The sequence below is a fragment of the Pithys albifrons genome, chromosome 3, assembly GCF_047495875.1.
Source record: "Pithys albifrons albifrons isolate INPA30051 chromosome 3, PitAlb_v1, whole genome shotgun sequence".
Classification (NCBI taxonomy): Eukaryota; Metazoa; Chordata; class Aves; order Passeriformes; family Thamnophilidae; genus Pithys; species Pithys albifrons.
Window position 1 is genome coordinate 29,631,213 of NC_092460.1, and position 27,562 is coordinate 29,658,774.

The 27,562-nt window shown below is 40.0% G+C and overlaps 2 protein-coding genes across 6 annotated transcripts in view; one reads left to right on the top strand and one right to left on the bottom strand.

The window, feature by feature from the left end:
• Window positions 1-4,511: 4,511 nt before the first annotated feature.
• On the top strand, window positions 4,512-10,353 carry YARS2 (tyrosyl-tRNA synthetase 2). Of its 2 annotated transcripts, XM_071551167.1 has the most exons (5): window positions 4,512-5,339; window positions 6,771-6,938; window positions 8,484-8,639; window positions 8,954-9,124; window positions 9,578-10,351. In XM_071551167.1, exons 1-5 carry the CDS (start codon window positions 4,525-4,527, stop codon window positions 9,735-9,737), a joined length of 1,470 nt encoding a protein of 489 aa, XP_071407268.1. In that variant the 5' UTR covers window positions 4,512-4,524; the 3' UTR covers window positions 9,738-10,351. The 2 variants fall into 2 exon arrangements, with proteins under 2 accessions (XP_071407268.1, XP_071407269.1); XM_071551168.1 differs by lacking the exon at window positions 6,771-6,938 and having other exon boundaries at window positions 9,578-10,353.
• Window positions 10,354-13,669: 3,316 nt separating this feature from the next.
• Window positions 13,670-27,562, bottom strand: part of DNM1L (dynamin 1 like) — a 39,351-nt gene continuing 25,458 nt past the window's right edge. For 2 of the 4 annotated variants that reach the window (XM_071551170.1, XM_071551169.1), the window contains 9 exons: window positions 26,386-26,541; window positions 26,171-26,260; window positions 25,132-25,224; window positions 22,654-22,710; window positions 21,424-21,501; window positions 18,705-18,872; window positions 17,930-18,039; window positions 17,005-17,164; window positions 13,670-15,952 (listed from right to left, as the gene is read on the bottom strand). In XM_071551170.1, the coding sequence (XP_071407271.1) occupies window positions 15,896-15,952; window positions 17,005-17,164; window positions 17,930-18,039; window positions 18,705-18,872; window positions 21,424-21,501; window positions 22,654-22,710; window positions 25,132-25,224; window positions 26,171-26,260; window positions 26,386-26,541 (969 nt within the window). In that variant the 3' untranslated portion in view covers window positions 13,670-15,895. The remainder of the gene's footprint in view (window positions 15,953-17,004; window positions 17,165-17,929; window positions 18,040-18,704; window positions 18,873-21,423; window positions 21,502-22,653; window positions 22,711-25,131; window positions 25,225-26,170; window positions 26,261-26,385; window positions 26,542-27,562) is intronic. The other 2 variants (XM_071551172.1, XM_071551171.1) reach the window with 1 other exon arrangement.

Consider the following 27,562-nt stretch of genomic DNA (forward strand, 5'->3'; position numbering starts at 1 on the left):
TTCATTTTCACTGTCACTCAAGTGATAAACAGTAATAAATTATCGGGGCTTGCTGCTTTTCATGCTTTTAGTGTCTTCAGACTATCACACTGAAAAAGGGCAGTATTTTCAGTAGCTCAGCCCATGAAGTTATTCATAGTACTTTCAGTTTCCAGATTCCACTTACCTGCCTGATAATGAGACATCTCTATCTTAATCTCTGATACATGAAGAAAAAGTAGTTGAGTCATTTCTACCTTAAAAAATAAAGGCTTTAGACATCCTCTTCTCGGGGTAACTTTTGTTAACTTTGCATTAAGAGCAACTATATGGAAGAACAGAGTAAAGGGATGGAAGGTGAAATTCATCCAACTAATATAACTGTTGTGTTTCTTAAAGGACACTGAAAAATAAACTGAAAATCAAACTGAAAAATACACTTGGGAACAAACTACACCAGTAAAGACCCACATTCACCTCCACATAAAAAAACCCGGAGCATATTTGACAGTTCCTCTCGGGCTCCAGGAAATAATCTCCCAGGAACAGAGTAAGTGATGCTTCATGTCTGACCTCTTTCCTGCCTTTTTTCAGTAATCTCCAAATGGCATAAATACACATATATCCACAAATTTCAGTTTGTTTTTTTTAAGCATTAATACCCATTTTTAATGTAGAAGTAAAAGGGATTTATTTACTTTTTACAAATAGAAAACAAAAAAAGCGAATTAAGATAAAGACTAGGCAACTTCAGCATTCCTTCTTAGCCTGGTCTTATCCTATACACCAAAACAGGTATGATCAGGTAATCAGAAACAGAGCTTGTACAAATGTGAACAAGCAGCAACTAATGTTAAAGCATTCAACATGGCTACAAATGTGTGATTCAGAAAGGAAGAAGAAAAGCAAATATTTGAAAGAGATATTAAAAAACAAAAATCATAAACCAAAAGTATCTGTATAGCATTTGGGGTCAGCAAAACCTGGGGGACTTGAATTTAACCTCACTGTGTCAGCCAGCAGTGAAGAGGTAAAGGGTAGAAGGGCATGCAGGAGGGAACTCAAAGGGAGCTATGAGACCATGAAAGAACCTTCACTAGTTTATTCAGTGTCACTGAGTACAAAACAATACTCAAGTGGTCTTATACTTTGACGAACCAATAAATAGCTTTCTCTTGCAATTACCAGTTGGTTTTGTTTTGGAGGGTTTTTTAAGGTACCAGAAAATTACAGATGGAGGAGTTCCAATGAATGGGACTCATGTAACTAACCCTGAGGCTGTTTGTATTCTTGGACAGCATATTCTCAAGAAGGGACTATCATTACTTAGGGTTGAAAAGAAAAATTACTACATTATAAAATGGCTGCAGTGGTGACAATAGAATATCTCCCTAAAGTGACAGATCATTTCAATCTCTTGTTAGAAGATGTACTTAAAGATGTTTCTGTACTGTGCATTACTACCATAGTTTTTCCAATGCACCAAGAGAGTTCAAATAAAGCAGCTGAGTTATACCACTGGAAGAGATGAGATACTCTGCCTTATTCAAAGCACCATTTGTAAGAGGAGCTGCACAAGAAGAAAATGAAAAGATTCATTTCCAAGTCCAAAAGTGGAGATATGCTTCCTCTACTTTAAAAACCTTGTGCTGGAGGGGAACAGTGGCCTGTTACTCCACAGGATAAACCACAGCAAGATGAGCAAAATCACAAACACAGGACTTCTTACAGCCAGCGTGTACTCACCTAACAGAGAAACCTGTGCCAGTGGGCAAGGACAAGCAACCCACAATCAACAGGGTTTTCTGAACAGGTTGGCTTTGAATGAAGCTGCAGAAAATTCACAATAAAGGAGTAGAATGATTAATCACAAATAAGCTGCTTTTTGATTACATATGGGGGCACATTAAACTGAAGTTTTCCAGGCTTTGTGTGGAAATACACAACAAAATCCCCTTTTGAAATGTAAAAGTATAGAGCCTCTCAAAGCTTAAATCAACCTCACTGAAACCCTTGCAAGCCTTCACTATGCATAGTATGACTTAACGAAGTGAGGGACATTTGTTCTGCTTCTTGGTCCTGTGAATTAACTGGCCACAGAGAATCATTTCCTGGTGCATGAATCTCATAGACAATAGTTTTGCAATCACAGCAGCCACAAGGGGAGAGGCTTTAATCTGACTTCCTGAATGTGGTAACTCTCTTCTGTTGTCAGAATAAGTCAAGATGCTTTAAAAAAGACCCAGCCTACAAGAAGAATGGGGAATTCTAAGAAAGTATAAGTCTCAAGAATCCAGCTATTCTATAGTTGGGTGGAGAGTCTGTTATTTTTCTAGGTGTGGGTTTTTGTTTATGTGTCCTTTTACTTGATCCACTTGATGTTGGTTTCATTTTCACTGTCACTCAAGTGATAAACAGTAATAAATTATCGGGGCTTGCTGCTTTTCATGCTTTTAGTGTCTTCAGACTATCACACTGAAAAAGGGCAGTATTTTCAGTAGCTCAGCCCATGAAGTTATTCATATTACTTTCAGTTTCCAGATCCCACTTACCTGCCTGATAATGAGACATCTCTATCTTAATCTCTGATACATGAAAAGTAGTTGAGTCATTTCTACCTTAAAAAAGCACTCTCTACATCACCTCAGCTCTGAAGACCAGTTTCTGTTGCTTGTTACCTTTGTCTTAAGAAAAACCATATGGAGGAAAAAGGTGAAGAGAAGGGAAAGTTCATCTACCTTGTTCCTTGTCTTGTTCCTTAAATGACAGAAGCATTAGAGCAAATTGAAAACATACACTTGGGAACAAACTACACCAGTACAGACCCATGTTCACCACCAGTGCAAAACAAGAGAGCAGATTTGACAGTTTCTTTCTGCTTGCGGGAAGTAAACTCCCAGGAATAAAGTAATGATTTATGTCTGACTACTGCCTTTTCCCTTAATTACTAAATGGTGCAGATGCAAACATATACTCACTTTTAGCAAACTAGTAAAAGGATTTTATTTATTTTTACAAACACAAAAGTACAAAAAAAGAATTAACTTCTTTTCAGGCAAGTTTTTTAATAACATCCATAAACTCATATGAAATTTAGTCTGTGCTTCTTTTTGACAAATTCCTAGCAGTTCAAACCTTTCCGAGTCTTTTCAAATAGAAATAGCTCATTGTCCTCATTTTGAGTAACCTTTATACAATCAGTACATACAGTCTCCACTTGGCCCTGGACATGCTGATAGTAATTCAACATCTGCAACTAACCAAAAAGTTCCTTATCCACCAAATCCATGTGTCTCAAATTTAGAGACACGGATGCTGTGTGGGACAGTGTCAAATGCTTTGCACAAGTCCAGACAGGTGATGTCAGTTGCTCTTCCCTTGTAACCTGGTTGTAAAAAGCCACCAAATTTGTCAGGCAAGGCTTGTCCTTAGTGAAGCCCTGCTGGCTGTCACCACTCACTTTTCCTGTGCCTTAGCACTGTATCCAGGAGAAAATGCTCCATGTACTTGATGGGCACAGAGGTGAGAGTGACTGGCCTGTAGTTCCCCAGGACTTCCTTTTTTCCAATTTAGAAAAGGGGGGGGCTCTTTTCCAGTCAGTGGCAGCTTCACTGGAATGCCATAGCTTCTCAAAAATGATGGATAGCGGCTTAGACACTTCATCTGACAGTTCCCTCAGGTTCCGTGGATGCATCTCATCAAGTCCTATGGACTTCTGCACCTTCAAGTTCCTTTGACAGTCTTGAACTTTATCTTCTCCCATAGCAGGTGGTTCCTTATTCTCCCCATCTTTGACTTTCCTTCTGCAACTCTGATGGTGTGCTTAGAGCACTTGCTGCTGAAGACTGAGGGAAAAACAATCGTCGAGTATCTCAGGCTTCTCCATATCCCAGTGTAACCACGTAACCAGGTCTCCCGTTTCCTTCTGGAGAGGGCCCATTTTCCTCTGATCTTCCTTTCATCATCCACATCCCTATAGCTGGACACCCCTACAGTTTAAGTGTCCTCTTGCCAAGTACTCGAACTATGTAGTAGAGCTAATAAATTCTAGTAATACAGCTTATAGAGTCCCTGGAGTAAGTTCTAAAGTTCAGTATTACCAATGTAAGCACCTGGTACCCATTCTGCCAGGCACCTGCTACCAGCTGAGGGCCTCATTTCCCACGCATTTATTTCAGCCGGAACGCACAGAAATCCCGGTATTTCGGGTTGGGGGGGGGGGAGGCGGAAAAGCAGAGGAGGAGCCAACAACACATCCTGAGTCTGTGCCAATCTTCCATATCGTAAAGGAGAACCATCAGCCAGGCGTTGAAGCCATTCTCAGGCATCCATGGCTTCCCTCAGCTCCTCCCGACCCCGTTATGCCGGTTACCCCACCCCCAGTTATTCCACCCCGGCTGTCCCGTCCTGTCATCCCATCCCGACTGTCCTGTCCTGTCCCATCCCGTTATCCACGCCGTTATCCCTTCCCGGTTATCCCGCCCCGCTCCCCGCTGGGGGCGGTCCTGGCTCTGCCCCGCCCGTTCCCGGCGTGCCCCACGCGCGATGGCGGCGCGGGCGCTGTGGCGGCGCTGCGGGCGGGCGGCGGGGCCGGGGGGCGGCCTTTGCCGGGCCCCGCTGCCGCTCCCGGCCCCGCTCCCGCTTCGCCGCCGGGCACACGAGCAGCCGCGGCGGGCGCGGGGTGCCGGCGGGCTGCTGGCGGCGCAGTGCGAGCGCGGGCTATTCCAGGAGGTGTTCCCGGCGCCGAGCGCGGAGGAGCAGCTGCCGGCGCTGCTGGGCCCGGGGCAGCCGCCGCTCGCCGCATACTGCGGGTTCGACCCCACGGCGGACTCGCTGCACGTGGGGCACCTGCTGCCCTTCATGGCCCTCCTGCACTTCCAGCGCGCGGGCCATGACGTCATCGCCGTGGTGGGCGGGGCCACGGCGCGGCTCGGGGACCCGACGGGGCGGGAGCGCGCGCGGGAGCCGCTGCCTGCGGGGCGGGCGCGCGCACAGGCCCTGGCGCTGCGCGCGGGGCTGGAGCGGCTGTTCCGCAACCACCGGGAGCTGTTCTGGGATCCGGGAGGCGCCGGGCTGGGCCGGGCGCTGCTCCTGGACAACGCCCGCTGGCTCGGCCGGCAGCCGCTGCTGCGCTTCCTCGGCGGCGCCGGCGGGCGGCTTCGCATGGGCACGCTGCTGAGCCGGCAGAGCTGCCAGGCGCGGCTCCGCAGCGCCGAGGGCATGAGCCTGGCGGAATTCCTGTACCCCGCGCTCCAGGCGTACGACTTCCTGCACCTGCACCAGCACCACGGCTGCCGCATCCAGCTCGGGGGCCACGACCAGATGGGCAACATCATGTCCGGATACGAACTCGTCACCAAGTACGGCGGGGGCGATGCGCGGGGTCGGGGCAGCGGGGACCTGTATCGGGAATAATGTGACCAGCAGGACCAGGGGAGCGATTGTCCCCCTGTGCTCGGCATTGGTGAGGCTGCACCCCGAGTGCTGTGTCCCGTTCTGGCTCCCCAGTTTGGGACGATGCTGAGGTGCTGGAGGGGTCCGGAGAAGGGCAGGGCGGGTGAACGGTCTGGAGTGCGTGTCCTGTGAGGAGCGGCTGAGGGAGCTGGGGTTGTTTAGCCTGGAGAAAAGGAGGCTCGGGGGTGACCTTATCACTCTACAACTCCGTGAAGGGAGGTTGTAGCCAGATGGGAGTCCCACTCTTCTTCCAAGTTACAAGTGACAGGAGGAGAAGACACAGTTTTAATCTGTGCCAGGAGAGGTTTAGGTTGGACATTAGAACTTCCTCACAGAAAAGATGATTTGACATCGAACAGGCTTCCCAGGAACGTGTGGAGTCATCATCCCTGAAGGTGTGTAAGGAAAGATGGATATATGGCACTTAGTGCCACAGTCCAGGTGACAGGGTGGAGTTCAGTCATACACTACACTCGATGATCTCGGAGGGTCTTTTCCAACTCAGTTGATTCTGTGACCGAAAAACTTGGTGGTGACAGTCCCTAAAGCACCAGGGGCAGAAGTCACCCCTCAAGACATTTGGCCTTGCACAAAACTCTGTGATTTGAGAGGAATTAATTGGCTGACCACAAGCCTGGCACATACATACATTTTGGCCAGGGTTTAAGCATTTTCTATGCTTAAATTGTTTATGAATTTTTAACAGAAAGAACAAGCTCTTGTATTAGTGGATCTAAGAACCAGAATCAAATACCCTGGAGCATGGGACAAAATGAAGACAAGTCCTCTGATGGAACATGCTTCCTGGTGTAATCCTTCTGAAGGAGAAGCAGTTGGGGTATATTGTTCAAGATTGCTCCATTCCTTCTCAAAAATAAAATGAAACGTGATGATGTGCTGTTTGCTTATCCACCACATTTAGTGTGAGTCTTAGAAAGTTTGCAGAAGTATTAATCAGTGAGGATGTAGTAATGCTTCTGCCTCAGTATGTATTGAGACAGAGATTTGACACAGAGGAAAAGCCTTACAAATGTCCCAGCCACACAAGCAGCTTCGATAACTACTCAGGGAAGAAGGCAAGAGGTCCAGGACAATGAATTTGCTAATGCTGTTGCTCATGAAACTACTTAAATATACACGAAAGAACTTAAAAACTCGGGGGTTTTTCCATAAAGCCCTCTTCTCAGAACACGTGTTCAGGCATCTTTTGCTCCTCACTCCCTGTCCTATTTAACTGCTTTATATCAAGGATAGGACCTTGTGTAATGTTTGTATTTTAGTCAAATTTACCAATATGTGATTTTTTTTTAATATGCAGTGCCTGTTTTCTTTCTCAGGATGACAGGAACAGATGTGTTTGGAATTACTGTACCTCTTATTACTAGTACTACTGGAGATAAACTGGGAAAGACTGCTGGAAATGCAGTTTGGCTAAACAGAGATAAGACTTCTCCATTTGAGCTGTATCAGTTTTTTGTCAGACAACAAGATAATGTAGTTGAAAAGTAAGTTGTTCCTCATCTTGCTTGTTATCATCATTTATAGGACCTAATCCTAACTGTCCTCTGTTTTATTTGGATACGTGCAACACAAGCTCCATGTAGAAGTGTATGTTAATTATAACTGTACATTTATTAAATAAACAGGCATGACTGGTACCTAAGTATGCAGGATAGTGGAACCTGTCTCCATATGCCAGCATATGCATCAGAAAATTAGGCTGATGAACAAACAAATGAAGCATAGTGCATTTTGTTCTGCCAGCGAAGTGACTCTGCCTTACAAGGTACTTGCTTCAGTACTGTACCATCACTATCGAATGTAGCCTCTCCTGATTAATGAGCAATTGCAGTTAAATATTAATTACTACAAGTTTTGATTTAGTATGAGGTATCCAGAATGAACACATTCTAATTGCAAGAAGCTACTTAACTAGTTATAAGCCCAGAAAGTTCAGCTTCTAGAACTGCATGACATTTAAATCTGCATATCCTTAAACAGATTTGAATATTACCTTGTTAAGAAAAAGCCAAGAAGTTCATATTTATTATTGTATTAACTCTAGATCAGTGATCTCCAGACTTTTATGATCACAGTAAAAGAAATTTTAAGCACTCACTTGCAATACATGTAATATTTCTTCATTTATAGAAGTGTAGTGCTGCTGAACTTCTTTCTTCCTGCACCTCAGTGGATTGTATTGCCTACCTCCTGGGAGACCACTGTTCTAGAGGAAAACATACCTAGAAGGCAGTTACATGGTGGCAGTAGTTCCATAAGCCTCTTCAGAGCATTAACGTTGATTTTGAAAAGTTGCTCTTTCTCTTCTAAATCTATTTTACCTTAAACTTCAGTATCAGTGTCAAATCTGAGACTTGATAAACCTCAGACAGGTACAGCCCTTTCATATGGTGACCTGTGTCATAACTTGGTTACTTCTTAAAGGTTTATTCCTTGATAATTCAAATGTAGGTTCTGCATCCACACCACCTTTCAGACTGAAAAGAAGGGTATGTGGGTCCTTAACATTAAAATATTTCACATGTTCAGACTTGATAACAGTAAAGGTGCCTTTAATACACTGCATTTCATAGGACTGCAAACTCAATAAAGGGACTTTTTTGTGAAGAGAATGCACCTTTAAATTCTTGATTATCCTAAATAATCTACCTGCTAAGATACTTACCAATACTTAGCATACTTCTGTCCCATGATTGCCACAGATTGGCAGTGTTAGTTAAGCTTCTTAGCTGACACTCAATTGCAATAAATCCTGTAAAAGTTTTAGGAGAAAACTAAATTGTTCATTGGAATACAAGATTTATAAAAGCATCTGACACCATATTAATGTATGAAGTCACAACCCTAGGCAGAATATTAAATAAAAGCTGAATTATCCTGGGGTGAGCTGAAGCATGTGGGCAAAAACAAAGAGTTGTTTGAAAGGACAGATGTCTGTAATACGGATTTCTTAAACTGACTAAATTTTGAATGACAAAGGCAGGAAATCTGTAATGATGGCTATACAAATATTTTTTCTCTGCTCATAGATACTTGAAACTATTCACCTTCCTTCCTCTTGAGGAGATTGCTCACATCATGGAAATGCATGTGAAAGAACCTGAAAAATGGGGCCCTCAGAAACGCCTGGCTGCAGAAGTAACCAAGCTTGTCCATGGGAGAGAGGGCCTAGAATCTGCTAAGAGGTGAAGTTTGATTTGTCAAGCAGTTTTGTTTCAGGTTTTTTCAATAGTAATTATCCATAGCTTTTCAATGACTATTTTAATGTATTTATTTGTTGCTTAGATGTTAAAAATGTAGTAATTCTGTAGACTTAAAATAACGATATAAAAAAAATCTGCAGGGCAGTGGGGTACAGTGAATAAAATGGGGGTGTATTTTATATGCCTCTGTTAGTCTGTGGACTCTCAGAAGAAATTGGGGAGAGGAATCTGCTTGAGTAGCACTAAGTGTGAAGACGAGACTGGCTCCCTATTTTGAATGATCTTTGTTCTCACAGGTGCACTAAGGCCCTTTATTACAGCAGTGTGGAGGCACTGGAAGAGATGTCTGACCTGGAACTACAGGAACTTTTCAAACAAGCTCCTTCTGCTGAATTGATGCTTGAACCTGGAATGACTGTTCTTGACTTGTGTCGTAAAGCAAATGCCATTCCAGATGGGCACAGTGGGTAAGTCCTCACCTGATGCCTTCAGGAATACACACTTAAACAGTTTAATGGTTTGGGGTCAGAGGTGAAACGACCAGAACAGCCAAACCAAGCAGAAGCAGGCTGTGATCTACATAGTAGCATTGTAGAGGGGATCACAGGACCTTATTCTGTTTGGAAATAAAAGTGTATGTTAACAGCCTTATGTACCTCAGCTGCAAAATCTACACCTGATGAAGGGACAACCTAAAGCAACAGCCTAGGTTTCCTTTCACCTCTCAGAAAGAATTGGAGCAGTAGAGACTAAGGTTAGTTTCAGTCACTCTTGACCTGGACTGACAATGAAATACAAGAAATTAAAATTTATTCAATTATAGATCCAACAGAAAGACCATTGTGTGAACTTTCAATGCCTAATAGCAGTAAGTAGCTTCTCCTTGCCATTACCAGTTGTTTTTGTTTCTTTTTTTTAAGGTACCAGAAAATTACAGATGGAGGAGTTTCAATAAATGGGACTCGTGTAACTAACCCTGAGGCTGTTCTTATTCTTGGACAGCACATTCTCAAGAATGGAGTATCATTACTTAGGGTTGGAAAGAAAAATTACTACATTATAAAGTGGCTGCAGTTGTGATAACAAAGTATCCCCAAAATGACTGGTCATTTCAGCTCTACTGCTTGAAGAAATACTTGAAGGTGATCCTGTCCTGTGCATTACTACGCAGCCCACAAACTGCCCAACACCATAGTTTTTCCAATGCACCAAGAGAGGTCAAATAAAGCAGCTGAGTTATACCACTGGAAGAGATGAGATACTCTGCCTTATTCAAAGCACCATTCATAAGAGGAGCTGCACAAGAAGAAAATGAAAAGATTCATTTCCAAGTCCAAAAATGGAGATGTGGTTCCTCTACTTTAAAAACCTTGTGCTGGAGGGGAACAGTGGCCTGTTACTCCACAGGATAAACCACAGCAAGATGAGCAAAATCACACTCAAACCCAGGACTTCTTACAGCCAGCGTGTGCCACCTAACAGAGAAACCTGTGCCAGTGAGCAAGGACAACCAACCCACAATCAATGAGTTTTTCTGAAAAGGTTGGCTTTGAAGCTGCAGAAAATTCACAATAAAGGAGTATAATGATTAAGCACTAATAAATTGCTTCTTGATTATGTATGGGGGCACTTTCCAGCCTTTGGGGGGGAATACACAGCACAATCCCTTTTTGAAATGTCCAAGTATAGAACCTCTCAAAGCTTAAATCAACCTCATTAAACCCTTGTAAGTCTTCAGTGTGCATAGTATGACTTAGAAGGTGAGTGATACTCGTCCTGCGTCTTGGTCCCATGAATTCCCTGGATTCATCCATGGTATTTGGCATCTTTGTCAAAGGTATATCCTGGCAGTGGTTCTGTGGGCTGTACAGTCAGTTACAAGATAGTATATTTTACCAGAAGATTTGGAGCATGTACAGGAAAGGTTTTTCTTTTAAAATCTTACTTGCTCAAGACTCATGGGTGCACCAGGAAAAATATGAGGGAAGCTGTAGTGCTTTTGCATACAAAAAAGATCCTTTAGACAGGGCAACATAAAAACTTGCACTTCTTAATAGGAGATGATCAGAAAGTGATCCTACAGCTTGTGGCCAAGTCAGCTTTTGGGATCAGTCCTTCCTCATTTTATTGTAAAGATGACATGAATGAACTTCAAAAACTGGTAGAATGGGAACATCTACATTTAAAGGTAGAACTGCTTTATTGCTGCAACACACCTTCCCTCTTATTACTAGTCACTACAGCTGCTTACACCCCTGGAATCCAGTAAGCATGGAGTAGGATTCGTTGCTGGATTCCCTTCCCTCCTTCCCTGATGGGGTTTGAGATGGGGTTGCTTAGGCAGTACAGGTGGATGAGTTGCAGTGCAAGCCCAGATTTGAATGATGTACAACTGGTTAGTGACTGATAGAATATAGTAATGTAGTTCTCTGGCTCAGAGCTGCAATAGTAAAGGACGCTCAGTCTGATTTAGTGCTTTGGGTCTTGGGTGCAATGTTGCTTTCAAGAATTAAGCCACAGAAAATCATTTCCTGGTGCATGAATCTCAGACAATACAGTTTTGCAGCCACAAGGGGAGAGGCTTTAAATCTGAGTCTCCTGAATGTGGTAACTCAGGACCATCACTTCTGTTGTCAGAGTAAGTGAGGGTAGATCAGCTGGTTTAAAACCACCCAGACTATGATAAGAATGGGGAATTCTAAGAAAGGATAAGTCTCAAGAATGCAGCTATTCTATATATAGTTGGGTGGAGAGTTTGTTATTTTTTTAGATGGGTTTTTTTTATGTTTCCTTTTACTTGATCAACTTGATACTGGTTTCATTTTTACTGTCACTCAAGATTACAACAGTAATAAATTATAGGGGCTTGCTGTTTATAGATTACAGTGTCTTCAGACTATCACACTGAAAAAGGGCAGTATTTTCAGTAGCTCAGCCCATGAAGTTATTCATATTACTTTCAGTTTCCAGATCCCACTTACCTGCCTGATAATGAGACATCTCTATCTTAATCTCTGATACATGAAAAGTAGTTGAGTCATTTCAACCTTAAAAAAGCACTCTCTACATCACCTCAGCTCTGAAGACCAGTTTCTGTTGCTTGTTACCTTTGCCTTAAGAAAAACCATATAGAGGAAAAAGGTGAAGAGAAAGTTAGTTCATCCCCCTGTCTTACTCCTTAAATGACACAAGCATTAGAGCAAATAAGAAAGATGCAGCTGGGAACAAAATGCACCAGTACACCCCCACATTTGCCACCAGAGAAAAATGAGAGCAGATTTGACAGTTTCTGGTTGCAGGAAATAAACTTATAGGACTAATTAACATTACATGTCTGATCTCTGCCCTTCCCATTTCTCCTAATTACCAAATGGTGCACCTGCACACACATACCCACTTTTACTAATCTATTACAAAGATTTTATTTATTTTTACAAATACAAAATTAAAAAAGGGAATTAAGTTCTTTGCATACTGGGTTTTAAATAAGACTCAAATATTCTTGACAAATTTAGTCTCTGGTCTTCCTTTTGACCAATTTATAGCAATCCAAAGCCTTCCCTGGCTCTTTCCCAAGAAATGGCTAGTTACAAGCACTACTTGCCCTGACTGTACAAGGTTATTGCAACTGAGCATTTGAAGACTTGGGCCAACATCAAGGATGACCAGGAAAATCACATACTCTTTCTAAGCCTGGTTTTATTTATCCTAAACCCCAGAACAGGTACACTCAAGTAATCAGAAACAGAGTTTGTTCAGAGATGAAGTAGTAACTAATGTTAAAGCATTTAGCACGGCTACAAATGTGTGACTTGAAAGTGCAAAAAAGAAAAGGAATTACTTGGGACAGATACATAAAAACCAAAAAAACTCACCGAAAACATTTCTACAGTAAAACCTTGAGGACTTGAATTTAACCTTAGTGTGGCAGCTAGCAATGAAGTGGTAGAGGGTAAAAGGGCACGCAGGGGGTAACTCAAAGGGAGCTATCAGAGCATGAAAGCACCTTCAGTAGTTTAAACAGTGTCACCAAGCACAAAACCATATTCAAAGAATCAATCATCTGGCTCTCACCTCAAAGCTCAGAGTTTCACTCGCAATGCCAACCCAATGGAGATCTTCAGTAACTACACCAAATACCAGCTACCCATTGCCTTCACAGCTGAAGGATGAAACTGCAGGAAAAAAAATCTACTCGTGATAATTCCGTTCAAGTTACCAACAGTGCAGGGGCACAACAGACTGGCAAGTTGGTTGCCCTGCTCTAAGTACATAAAGCAGGTTACCAGAGTTTGCCATGTGCAATCTGGCATCTGTCAAAGCCAGTCTCCCCACAAAGCATTAAGGCAGATTTTATGCAAGGTCTGCCCTATTTATTTCAGAATAAAGTCAGAAGCACACAGAAATCCCCCTTGCCTATCTATTCCACTAAGTGAAATTTGAACCTGACTACTAAATACTGACAAACTGTTCACATCAGGATACTGTGTTTTAGTTACAGTAGTACTACACAGAGCTCAGGTAGTAATGTCAGACATTTACTAATCTGAACTTGGTTACAGTGGCTTTTCCCCTCCATGATTCTCCCCCCACTGGAGAGCAAGGATTTTTTAAGTTAGCTAAAATTTGTGCATTAATGACCAAATTATTTCAACCTTAAATTTAATTAAGGTGGCTAGAAGGCAGTTGCAAACAATCAGTTTAATTGGGAATTTTTCAGTTGCTGACCTCATTAGGCTTTTTTCCATAGTTTACCCATTATTTCTTTCAATGCTGGCACTAAGAGTGGCATTTTAAGTATTTTAGTTCAATTCCAGAAAACAGCTTGTTTCAAACCTATCAACAGCCACAAGCAGCCTGTCTACACTATTAGTTATGCAAACTATACAAGAACTAAAAATGTAGAACTGAACGAGAGCAAGAAGAAACATACATAAGGCTGTACAAATACAGTTTCACTATTAACTAAATCCTCTCACTTGAACTACAGTTCAAAACTATTTCTGGGATAATTCATTTTGTGTATTGTCTGTTTATTAAATAACAGGATTGTTACAGCATGGACTTTCAAAGACTTGCATTAAGAATTACAAATCAAGTTCATTTTTTGGCACTCAAAACATTACCAAATTGAAACTTGTTGTGAAACTTAAACAAAAAAAATCGTAACATTTCAGAAATCAAATTAACACCATGGAAATTTCACATTACAGAGCCAGGTATCACTTGCAAGAATTTCTTAAATAAATGAAATTCATTTGCTTTATGCAGCACTTCAAAACTTTACAAGTCAGATTATTTCTTCACGAGACTGTTGACTGAACTTTGGGGGTTAAAGCTTAGGTAGCAGTTCACTTACGGACGGCACTACCTTGTTGAAAACATGCTGCTTATATGTCAAAAGTAAAATGTAAAAAGAGGTGTCAGGTGAATTCCAAACAGAAATGTAATGCCTTTGACAAAACTATTAAAAACTTGTTCTGATCAACAAAGTTGATTACAAAAGTGGTCTGCACTTCGGTCACATTTCTTAAATCTGAGAAGTACCATCCCTGGACACAATGCAAGAAGTTAAAATTACTTCCTTTATATTCGTTACATGTAATACATACACCATGTTTAAAAATACATTATGTGTTTCTGTGTTCTGCATGAATTATCTCGGATCATACAAGAAGTATCCAAACATGGCACCTGTCAGACGTTACTCCTTGTGCTTACACAGATGCCAAACTGAAGATTACCATGACAAAAATGCATTTTTAAACAGAACTTCTTGTAAACTGAATTTTTAAATTTTCAATCTTAAGCAGCTTACAAAAGGAATTCCATTTCTGCTAACTGATTAAAGTGGGAAGGAACTACATAAGGTAATAAAAACATTACACTGGCCCAATACCATAAACGAAAGCCATGGAGGTTAAGGGCAGTGTCCTATTTTTCATGCAGTTGTGTTATAGATAAAATGTCAGCAGCACTATAGTAAACATTTTCACTTTATACAAAAGGAGTGAATCTGCTTGAAAATACATGCAAGTGTGCTGGCTGGAGTTTAAATAAATTTTTATTCACAAAAATTAAAATGTTTACTTTTTAAAGGCTAGTGTTATCAATAATTATCTGTATAAATTGTTGTGAGAAGAAAAAAAAATCAACTTGATTTCCAACCTAAAATTTCCTAATTTTATGATTGTCCTCCAAAAAAAAAAAAAGGAAAATAAAAAAGCTACTTACAGCACACAATAAAATTTCCTCAAAAGCAACTCTAATCTCTGGTATGAATAGTCCAGTTCCACAGACTTTCTTTCATACTTTCATACATTCCAAAGTTCAAAGAAATTGTGGGGATCCCCTTCTCCCTGGCCAACTTAATCTGTTTTTGAAAGAAACACTTATTATCCCATTACAGTTTTGAAATCCATTTTTATTTTTCAGTTCTGCCAGAACAAATTTACTCTTGGATGGTCCAGGGGCTTGGTCCCAGGGGGGAGGAAGGGGAAGATGTCCTTGTACCTGATTGTAATCCCCAACATTCATAACACAAGCTCCAGTGCACATGAATACCTCTGCACCCACTTTTTGGCAGGCTGCTATTGTTCGCAAGCTCCAGGCTAATTCTTCCTACATGATACTCCATTATATCAAGTTCAGAGTTTTGTCTGCAGTTTAAACATTTTGGGGAAAAAGAAATGTGGACACACATACATAGTAATACAGTCGACATCTCTACTGTGCTATAAAATTGATACCTCCATCTGTCACACTGCATGCAATATATTCATGAAAGAAAATACTCGGTGCTTTCTTCTCTTCACAGTATTTAAACTTCTATTGTAAAAGCAGCTTAAAACTATGCCACGAGACTACACCGGCCATCTTAACCACAGGCAGCCTGTTCAGCAAGTCAGGCACTGGAACTTGAACGTTTTTTCCCCAAGTTCAAATGAGACTGTCACTGAGACAGAAGACTTGGTCTGCTTTAATTTGCACCAGAAAGCTGGTAAGGAAACATTTAGAGCCATTTATTATATGGATTAAATACGACTTCTTTTGCAAAATACAGCATATTTTCCTGTTTGCAAATCAAACCAACTGTCTTTACATGAGCAGATTTACACAGTTGCAGTACACAGATAAGAAGAGTTCATAAATAAAAATTCTACTCCGTATACCATGCCTAGCAATTTTCAAGCCAATGTAACCTCCAATGCATATAAATAGTGCGGCTGATACAGTCTTCACCAAAGGTGTGTCTCACGAATCTCTGCAATGATCTGGCTGGCTCGCTGCAGGGCCTGCACACACAAACACACAAAAGCAAGAGCTAGTTAGTTTTTCTGTAGAGATTTCTCAGGGAGGTAACAGCACCAGTCCAGGAAGTATAAAGTTAAAAGTCTAATTTTAAGCTCATCAGTTCCATTGTGAAATGAGTAGCAACACATTAAATTCTCAAGAAGGGAAGACTTTTTCACCACATATAATTTTAAAGTTTTAAACCCTCTTCAAAATAAAAGAGAATCTGCACCTACTTTTTATCACTTTTAACGCTGTGCAATATTCGTTGCAGTGTAGCCTGCTAAACTGCAAATTTAAAACCTCATAATACCAACTTATACTGACATTATTTATAGTATTACTCAAATTTGGAGAAATCTGAGCTATGAGTTTGTGCAGGTGGTCTTGGACAAGCAGTATCTCAGGGTATCCGGTCTCCAATAGGCATTGTCTGACCACACTGCAATATGAAAGAGAAGCACCTCTTGGTACTTCTTAAGTGAGCTGAACTGGCAAAGGGATCCTTTTCTGTGCAGCTGAATGCAAAGCAGCAGATTTCTGGGCACTGACACACAACATAACTAACAATGAAGAGGAGTTCACTAACACAGACATGTCCCAAAGACTGTCACACAAATGCACACAAGGTCATCACAGGTGAGTGCAAACATTTTCACAGTTCATAGGATGGGGCACTGCCTACAGACACCAGCCACTGGGTTCTCTGATATACATGAACAGCACTTCAACACTGTAAGTTTAATCTCCCAAAAAAGCACTCCTAAACACTACAAAATTAAATAAAGCACATTATTAAAACTAAATGTATAAGTGAAAATAACACAAGATTAGATTTGCTTTATGCCCAAAATATAGTTTAAGTCACTTCTTCCCAAGTACTCCATCTACATCATACTTTCTGGTCACATACTCATAATTCCTCTAGCAGAGAGAAGTGATACACTGGCATACTCTTAAAATAGCAGCAAAGAAAAAAGGAAGGCAAAAGTCTTCAAAAAAATCTCACATTTATATGATTAATACTGCCATGAAGTCCTGATCTCTTTCTCACCTTTAGCATGTCAGCTGCCTCTTTTCTGCGCTGTGCCATGTCCTCTGATTCCGTCAGAAGGTCATCCAACAACAAGGATTTATACAGCTGGCCTACCAGCTCACTCTGAAGAGTGTCCTTCACGTGGTTCACTAGAAAATGCATCACTGCCTTTGGCACACTGCAAGCACATACAGAAACAATGTTTAAAATAATTACTCAAAACAGCTCTGCTCCAGGTTGAAGAATGTACTAACATAGTACTAACCCTGCAGAACAGTTAAGGTAAACAAAGCACTTCCCTGTCATGAAATACTAAAAATTACATTGAGTTTATTGGATAGACTAAAACTTCTATGACCTCACAAATCTGCTCTAAACTCTGGTTTCCATATTCCTCTACTTCATCCCAGATTCCCCACATACATAAAAATATAAATATATACAAAGCTAGGTCTTTCCACAAAGATATAAGGCAAATTTTTGTATCATTCTTCATTAAAGAAAAAAGTATGACAATTTTTAAGCCAAACTTTTCTGCTGTGTTTCCATTCTTACAGCTAAGTACTGGAAAGCTCAGCCACAGTAGTTCCTATGTGACCTTCCCATCTGAAATAACAGGATGGCAAAGCTAAGTTATGTCAGGGCTAGAAAGCACCTAGAGTTTATTCGAGTAATTTGCTGCAAATCATCCATCTGAATCGAAGCATCTTCCAGAAAAGCTGACAACTCCTAAATAATCAAGCATTTTACTTAAATTCAGAACAGAAACCATTAGAGAAAACAAGTCCTTCTTCAAACTTCTTAAGTCTGTGAAGGGTCAAGCTTTACTGCTGGTGTCCCTTGTAAAAACTATTATTTATTTTCTCTCTTCTTACAAATACAAGAACATGATAAAAGTAACAAGATTATACATGTATAGTATTTCTATGAAGTTCTGTTTTACCTGTCCTGAATGTTCTTCCTGACAATAAGGAAGTAAGATTTAATAAGTCGTTCAATCACTTCACAATCTCGTTGCTCACGGGCAGAAAGTTTGCGTGCAACAGGTACAGGCTATGTAAAAAACCAAAAGCCTCAGTTTACCAATTCTGCTCATTTGCATTATGTAAATAAAACTCAAACTGTGGAATCTAAAATAAACTATTGCTCTTTTAGTCTGATAGTGTGGTAGACATAACCTGTCTTGCAACAAACCTCTAATACTTTGGAAATAAAATTAGAGACATATCAAAATCCAGATCTGTGAAACAAAGGTCAGAGGGCACCACTACCACATTTTTTTAAATCTCACTAAAGGAACTAAGCTCCAAACACAGGTTTCTCCACCTACTTCTAATTTAAGTGGGTTTTATCTTTAATGATTCTTTTACTGTAATATAAAAATTGAACTTCAGCAAAGAAAAAGTAGGAATTTTGAGTTTAGATGAGCTGAGATTTGTTTCTGGAGAAGAACGATCCAAACAAGTTCACCTGCACAGGAATTTGTGAAAGGAAGCCAGTTATCCCACTCATAGGCTGAACTGGGATGGGCAGGGGGGAGATAAAGGACTGAGCAAAGAGGAAAGCAGAAGAGACTGGCTAGAGATCCCTGTTGCTAAAAGGGGAATATTTTACAAAGATATCAAATATTAGTAGCAAAGTTACAAGATTTGGAATTCAGATGTTTTCTTTCCTGAGCCTGAACAACAAAGAAGAGGTATTTGTCTTTCATGACTCACCACATCTAATAGGTTTACAGCATGTCCTTTTTGAGGACTAGCAGGTAGGGCTGCAGCTGACTTGGATTTTTCCTCGGCTGATACCTCTTCTGCCTTTGAGGGTTTCAGCATTCCTCTCCAGCTGCCTGTCCCAGATTCCTGAGACGTATCTCCTGCTGCAGGAGCAGACTGCACAAACAGCACATTGAAAAAAAATGTTGGAAAATTAGAACTTGGGCTCTGTAAAGCAGTGTCTGATCAAAACACTACAGGTAAGACTCACTAAAAGTGAAATTTTCATGTGTATATTCCTTCCATTCTGTTCTTCAGATTCCCCACCTTTGTTCTCCCTTTGCTGCTTACAGGTGACAAAAGGTACCACTAAAATGAAAGCTTCTAAAACTTGTATTCTTTCAAATAACAGCATGAAAATGTCTCACATAGAGAAGCTCCCCAGCATTTTAAGGGTCTACAAATAATTTATGAAATATGGAGTAGTTTTCCTAAATAATTTGGCTTTTACTACTTTGACCATACATCCTTGGAGCAATACAACCTATGCTATCAGAATCATCCTGGAAGTATGTTTTGATGATGACCACAGCTTTTACAATACTTGAATTTAAATTCTTTGGTATCTTTTTTTAAATACAAACTTGGTATCTTATTTAAATACAAAGGTTCTTACAATAACAGCTAAAAAAATGCACATTTTTGTTTCCAAGTAACACAACTATGAACACATTTGTGCTGCCAGACCTCAATTTACAGAAGAGTTTTTTGTACCAAAAAAAACCAAAACAAAAATCTCCATCCTCTGGAAGTGAAGATCAGAGTTTCTAGGAAGTTGCAGACAAAGAATGACTTACTTATCTTCTGAGAAAAGGGCATAACACCCATTTCTTAAATATTAGGAATCACTGGGCAAAAGAAATATTAGCGGATGGTATCCACCATATGTTAATTAATATTAAAAATCCGAATAGCTTATTTTGATATGGAACAGGGGCAATTTTTATTTTGTACCTTTCCACAAGCCTAATACCTGTTCTATTTACTACTGTGCTTTAAAATGTATTGCTATCTTTGAAAAACATTCAAGGTCATTCAAGGCTCTGAACTACTATTTTTGCCTTGCTTCAGATATAAAAGGAAAAAACCCTAAATTTACCTATTGTGTTTACAATTAAAAACCACAGGCTGATCTTAAATCAAAAAAAGAAGAGGTGAGAAACAAAGAATAGCAAATAGAATACCAACAGGAGCATGCTAGGAGGAAGCCCAGCTAAACTGTGGAATTATATTTAAATTGCACAGCTTTTCAAAGGCATTGTAGAATACACTGTAAGAATTCAAATCAAACTCTGTTAATGAGAGAGAACTACTGATAAGGAGGGCAGTTAAATGCCTCCCTGACATCTGATCCCGTCAGATCTCGGAAGCTAAGCAGGGTCAGCCCCGGATTAGTACTTGGATGGGAGACCTCCTGGGAAATGCCAGGTGCTGTAGGTTCTAGTCCTGAGGACTTCACTGGCACTGTTCAAGCTCGCTCTGCCGTGGCAGATGAACCTCAGGACTGAAACGGTGGGGCCAGTTCTGGGCACGCTGAGCCTCACCTAAAATCCACTGTGCAGGCTGGAAGGGCACACCCACGTGGGGACAGCCCTTCCCAAATCTTCGTTCGCGAAGTTTGGCCATACATACTGATAAGGAGAGCTCCATTGCATTATTTTTGACTGCAAGACAACTCAAAATGACAAAAATCCCTATGCCATTCAAATTCCATATTACTGTGGAGCCTGGTCTATCTCCAAAGTAGTTTCAGAAACAAAGCTACAGAAGACAAAGTGTGGAATGTACCAGCTAATACAGGAAAGGTTTTATGGGAAATGCAAAATAAATCTGCAATTTCTTAAGTGACAAAAGAGTCCTCACAGTAGCTCTTGATTTCTTTTTAATGTTTGCAGCGTATCAGAACCTCAAACCTTGATGAAAATAAGAGTTAAAACTCTACTATTGACTAGGTTTTGACTTTAACCACTTTGTCCAAGACAGAAATGGCAGCTTTGCATTAAAAGCTGAATGTGCATATGCAATGAAGCAGAAAGTCTGTTCCCTTGGTATTTCCTAATACACAAATTTGTGGCTGCCCATCTTTTCTGACTCACAGCGAAAGCAATTAGCAAAGAAGCCTTTACAGTAATAAAGAGCTGTTATTTTAACACAAGAGACATCACACCTAAAGTGTAAAAACACATTTCACAAATATAAGTAGACCAGGGATTCAACAATTATGCGAAACAACACAAAGGAGGTTCAGTTTGAACAAAGCCTGTAAGGATTCCCTGCAGGAAGCAGGAAACTCACATTTTAGCTTATCTTCTGTCCTCCTTCTTTAACTGTCAACACATTAAAAACATGCAGTTTAACAACCATGCTGAACACTTTTGATTACAATACTGTTGCATCAAACAATCTATTGACAGTTTGAGGCAAATTATGCTGCATATTTGCACCACAATATATTGCAACCAAGAGTTCAAACAGAAAGCAGTGACTTTGCCACCTAATGGCACATCTTTACATGAACATACTGAAATCAGCAGTGCCAAGTGGCCCACAGTGGGCAGGGTAACTGTGTCAGTGACAAAGCACTAAATCCAGACTGCTTTCCTTACTGTCTGGGGGCACCACAACAGGAATGTGCATGCAAGTGCTTAGAGGAGAAATCAAGACAGACCTTGCCATCAGCCTCAGCAGAAGCAGCAGTAACAGTCTCCTGGGAAGCAGGTGGCAATGCACCTGGAGCCTTAGTAGACTAAGGAAGGTAAAAAATGCAGGGATGGGGGGAAAAAAATTCAACTGAAGACCACCAAATCTACCTAGCAAATTTCATACACTTTTACCTACTATCATCTTTCAAAATCCAGAAAAGAAATATTTTGAATTTGCAAGAGTAACTGTAATATAAGCAGAAAAAAAAAAGACATATTCAAGACAGTTAAGAAACTTTTGGATTATCTGACCTTCAATTTCTTTTCAGCTCCTACACTGATGATATAAAGATGAAGTCAATAAAAAGAAAGATCAAAGAGCACTAAAAGCAAGATAGCTACCCTGAATTCCCAACTCATCCATCAGTTGTCAGTAGTATTAGATCTGTTCTGGGACCTCATCTCACTTTTAACACTAACAAACTTAATGAACTGATTCTATCAGCTGTAGAAAGTCCTGTTATGCTTGTGAGGAGCATAAACTATACTCTGTATCTTTGAATTATGAATACTTCACATATTGTTAAATAACTAAAATTTCAGCTTATTGTCAGACCATTCTTTTCTACAGGCAACATTTTCCATGACACTTGTTTGTTCTTCCACCCATGTACATACTTGTCATTGCACTAATCCCAAAATGTGGCAAAATTAAGCAATCCCCAGAGACAGAATACCTGACTGGATTATGATGATCAACTGAAAATGACACCTCTACCATCTTCTCCCAAAGAAAGCAAGACTGCAGTAAATTGCAGTTTTAAGAGTGACAGAAAATCAAAGGCCAACCACAAAGTTTCTATGTTGGCACACTGGATACTTTAAATCATTTGTTAATCTTTAGAAATCTGTGTGTCTCAGTGATAAATTTAAGCATGCAAGTTCTGACTCCATCTTTAACATCTGCAGGCATTTTACACCTTACCTCAGATGACATTCAAGCAATAAGTGTAATACTAAATTTATAGACAAGTCTTCAGAAATACCAGATTTAAAACCTCCCCAAAATTGCATCTTTATAAGAAAATGAGATTCCCCTTCTATCTTATGAAATGGAAGGAAAAAAGTCAATACTTGGAAGCTCCCCCAAGACTGTGACTAGGGTAGCATATCAAAGTTACCAATACTTAGATTGGATCAAGGAGAATGCATTAAACTTAAAACAAATAAATAAATAAAATCCAACATTTACTTACCTTGTCTCGTGGCACAGCAGAAGGCAATTCCCGGGCTAATCTGTTACGCCTTTGTTCCTTTAAAAACAATCCAGCAAGACCTCAATTATGTATTACTCTGTATCAACACATAGGCAAGATTCATATTTTACAGACTTACATTTTAGAGATAAACACCAGTAATTTCATCTCAACCAGTGTCATGCATTAATACTGTGGTCTTGTGAAACCCTTGATTATTTGGATAAAACTATTTTGTCAAAACTAAATTCTCATTATAAAAAGTTTTGCAAAAAGTTTTGCAACACACTCCATAATCAAAACCTGAGCCTTTAAAAAACAACATCAAAGCTCCACAATTGGCTCAGCACAGATATCTTGGTTCTGTGGCCAGCACATGATTAGCTCAAAAGAAAGAAGGAGACAAAATTTGCTTCATTGCAAAACAGGACTTGAAGCAATCAGGACAAAGAAAGATCTTGTTTTTCTTGAAACTAGGAATTGATTGTCCAGTAAATAAAGTTAGGGTGTTTTACATAGTTTAGTTCTTCAAAAATTCCCATGTCCTGTTCAGGAAAACATTAGGAAAGAACTAGTTTAAGTAACACACCATAATACCACAATTCAACTTCACAAAGTCTTAATTTTTGTACTCAGCAGTTTCCATACATGTTGTTTTAGAACTAAAAAGCAGTCTACCAAGGCAAATTCAATTGCATGTAGAGTAAAAAGTAAAATATTAAAAATAAAGAGTAGAAATTGTAACAAACATCTAAAAAAAGAACACTACAAGAGCATGAAGTGACAGGACAAAGGGAAATGGCTTCAACTAAAAGAGAGTAAGTTTAAATTGGATATTAGGAAGAAATCCTTTACTGTGAGGGTGGTGAGGCCCTGGCACAGGTTGCCCAGAGAAGCTGTAGATGCCCCATCCCTGGCAGTGTTCAAGGCCACGTTGGACAGTACTCTGAATAACCTCGTCTAGGGAAAGGTGTCCCTGCCCATGGCAGGGGGCTTGGAACTCGATGATCTTTAAGGTTCCTTCCAACCCAAACCATTCTGTGATTCTGTGATATGAAAACAATGTGTTGGACAAACACAAGAGTATTAGGAAGCTCTGGGCCAGATGGATGAAATATTGCAACAAAACCAGACTGGAAGAATCAATCTAGCAGAGCAGTTGTAGAATTGCTGCTATAGAATGATGACAGCAACAAGTATTATCAATCAAAGCCAGGCTTGAAAAACAGAAAAACTATTGATAGAAGGCTGATGGGGAGAATGTCTTACAGTGTCCTAGTTCAGCAAGCTGGGACCACTTTATCACTGTGTGGGTGTGACCATAGCTGTGTATTCTACACCCCTTATATCATTTCTCATGAACTGTTAACAATGGACCATTTGCAGCAGCTGCCCAGGGCACACCAGACCCCTCAGGATGTGAGCTGGGTGTTAAAGAAGCCTGTGAGATAAGAGCTGTGATAACTCCCCTCCAGCCTGAGGGGTCATGTCTGCTAATGGGCCATCAATGATTCCAAAAATACCCCATGACTCACAGAGTCAGATCACCCACTGTGGAAGTTTCCGCCCTGCGGGAGGTACTGGGTGTTTCCACCTGAACCAGAGGGTTTATAATCTTGGGGTTTGGGAACTTCTGGTACCATTCGTCAGATACAGAGGAGGACCAGAACCTCAACAGGACTGCAACCACTACTCTTGATCAGATTGCAACCATCATCTGCATCAACAGGTTTTACTTTCCCTTTTTTTTACTTTGGACTCAGGAGAACCATGTGGGGCTCAGTGCAGGGGCTAAGGAACACCATCCCCTGTTTGTGCCCCAGGACACTGGGTTATACTTGTGGGTTTTGTGGGTTAAAAACCAATTTTTCTTTGTCTCATTGTATTTATTGTAATATTTTTATTAAATTGCAACTCTTACAATCTCTTTCGTGTTGGGTTCATTTCTCCTGCCAGTTTACCCTTAAATCAGCACAGGGAGACTGAAGGATGGTAACACAGAGATTCAAGAACAATGCCCAAGCAAGCAGAAATTAGAATCTGAACAGAGGAAGCAATACTTGTATTATCCTTTCACAAATGACAGGAACATTATTGTTATGGATACATTATGTCAGAGACAAAATACAGTTAATTCAACATTAAACAGTATTTCAAAACTCCATTTTTAAATTTCCTCCTACAAAAATTTCATTTAATAGCCAATATTCAATTAGATGCCCATCTCATGCTCCATACTGAAAAACAGGCAGAATTCTTTCAGTGAAGTATCAACCACTGCTCCTGAAGGTGATTTGCAATAGAAATTTAACAAATCCAAGATCATAAGAGTATACACCATATTTGTAAAACGTCACATTTTTATAACTCAAAATGCAGAAATGTGCTCCAACGAAAGAAATTGAAGCATTTGTTATTTTGTCAATTTTACTTTCATTTAAAGAAGTCAAAAAACTTTAAAAGAATGCATTTTCTTACCTCTATGTTGTTGTTCATTAAGCCACAGGCATCAGCAAAGTCTGGATGTTTGGTATTGATATAAGCTAACTCAATGGCCACAAGATTATGAACCTGCAATGCAATGACATTGACAGATCAAAAATTCAGTTAGCAAATGTAATGCCAGTGTGGAGCAATGACCTACAGTGCTGGGAAGCAGAGTCTGACTGTCCATTGCAAAGCATCATTCCTACTGCCCAAAGAAAAATTAAAGTTCTGATCCAGAAGGCAAGAAGAGAATTCATCACAATACATTCAATCCTTCAGCCATTTGGGATGTTACATCAGTTACATTCACCAAGTTAACTCCTCTCCAGCAATTAAAACCAAAACTGAGCAATCTAATAGAGTTCAAGCTGTACAGTGACAAAGTGACCTATCATGGTGACTCTTTGGTCACAAACCACATGAGACATGTTCACACAACATGTGAACCAGTGGGAGAACCACTGTGGGGGACAGTGAGCAAACAATTTTTCCTTTTCACATCAAACACAGAGTCAGTAAGTGAAACACTTTGTTTCCTCCCCAACAGGACCCCAAATCAGACCTTTATATTAAAACACATTTACTCAAAGTCAGAAGTTGCATTTTTAGTTCTCACTAGCTAAAAGGCACTACAAATCCCCAAAACACACAGAGTAAGAACTACAAATTAATTTTGATCACTGATTCCCACACTCCACAGTAAATGCACAGCTTCTGCTACAAGGGAGGGAAATTCACCTATATCAGAAAGACTAGGAGATGTTAAATGGAAGTTTTAGTAAAATTCTTCTTGGGAAATTGAAACACAGGACAATCAGCTGAAGAAGGATCTCCCCACCCCTTTGTTTTTTATGAATCAATTTTCTAATATAGACGTTTCAAACTGTGTAGCTATTAAATAACTACCTATTTAACAAATATAAATTAAGATTCCTTTAATAACTTACAATCCTGACACTACAATCAAAAGCATCAAGACTCCAGAAAACATGCAGTCTTAGCAGCAAAATTACAGTAAATGGAAAATTACCATTTCATTTGTGACAGGAAGTCTTCTACGCAAAAGACAGGTTACTACTTCAACTATGGCATCGTGCAATTTAGGAAACCTCAGTAATTCCTAAAAACAAACCAAAGATTTACTGATTAAACTTCCCGAAGTTTTGAATCAAGCAAGGACACACACACACACACACGCGCGCGCGCCAGTGATCACAAACCTAATTCTAAAACATGCATTTTTACCTGTGTGCTGTAATTACTACAATGCTGGATAATCCTCTGCATTTCTTCATGAACCAGCTCCACACAGCGTAGGCTGGGCTCTTCTAAACGTTTGATTTGCCTTTTTACCAGCAACTCAAATGAAACTTCAGGAACAAACAAGGCAGGACGAGGACCCTGGTTCAAAAGGAGGGAAAAAGCTGCTGAACTGTGTATTAAAACAAGATGCATTTCTAAGTAGGATCTGATGAAGCCCAGATTAAATCAGGTCACAGCTCTCGCACCCAACACTCAGAACTGGTCTCAAGATCTGCTACAAGAATAATTAAAAATAGAAGCTATAAAGTTGTTATCTCTGAGACAAACTCTGTCTTAGACAACGATTAACCAGAATCCTTACAGAATCTTGGAGATTTCTACTTACTCCTGTCACCCTAGGCTTACAAACAATTCTCTTGACATTTGTGGATCCAAGTTTAACTGAACTTTATTATAAAGGCAAAGGCATTTGCTTACTGATTTTGGAGAGAAAAACTGTCATTATTTGACTGACAGTCCCCAGAATACAATACCACACCAACAAGATGCGTGGGTTTCAGTGCCACTGAGTTACAGTGTTTGGGATAATTTCATTTATGACCATACAGACCAATGCTTAGCTACAGATAAAACATTTTTTACCTGAAATTTCTTTTTTTTTTAATTAGCTCTAGAAACATAGAGATGTTATATGTCCCATAAAAACATGACTTCTTTCCTGTTACTAAACACTATTTTTTAATTTTTCATTTACAGAAGGATAAGAACATGCACACATACCACTGCTGCAGAGTACCTGAAGCTCCAAGACCATGCAGAAACCTGTCTGTCCACACCCAACAGGACACAATACAAAAGCAGACTGACATGTCTGACACACAAAGTCAAGCTTTACAGAGTGAACATTCTATATACCGCAAAATTTAGATGTGAACTTACTCTGTTAATTCTTAGCAATATCAATTTCCATATTCTAGAGAAACCAAATCTATCATGAAACACTGAACGATTGCAAAGTTGTGTCCCTGACACAGACTCAAAATATTTGATTGTGTCCTAGCCCATACATCTCAGACTGAGTCTTCATAACAGAAGTGCTTAATGCAAAATAAATGCAGAGGCAGTATTCCACCACCATTTCTGTAATATGCAACAGCTT

Excerpts from the sequence above, each read along its gene's own strand:
- YARS2 (XM_071551167.1), top strand. The coding sequence starts at position 4,525 with ATGGCGGCGCGGGCGCTGTGGCGGCGCTGCGGGCGGGCGGCGGGGCCG. Across the intron at positions 5,340-6,770 it reads GGATACGAACTCGTCACCAA|GATGACAGGAACAGATGTGT; the intron begins GTACGGCGGGGG and ends TTTCTTTCTCAG. Across the intron at positions 8,640-8,953 it reads GGCCTAGAATCTGCTAAGAG|GTGCACTAAGGCCCTTTATT; the intron begins GTGAAGTTTGAT and ends TTGTTCTCACAG.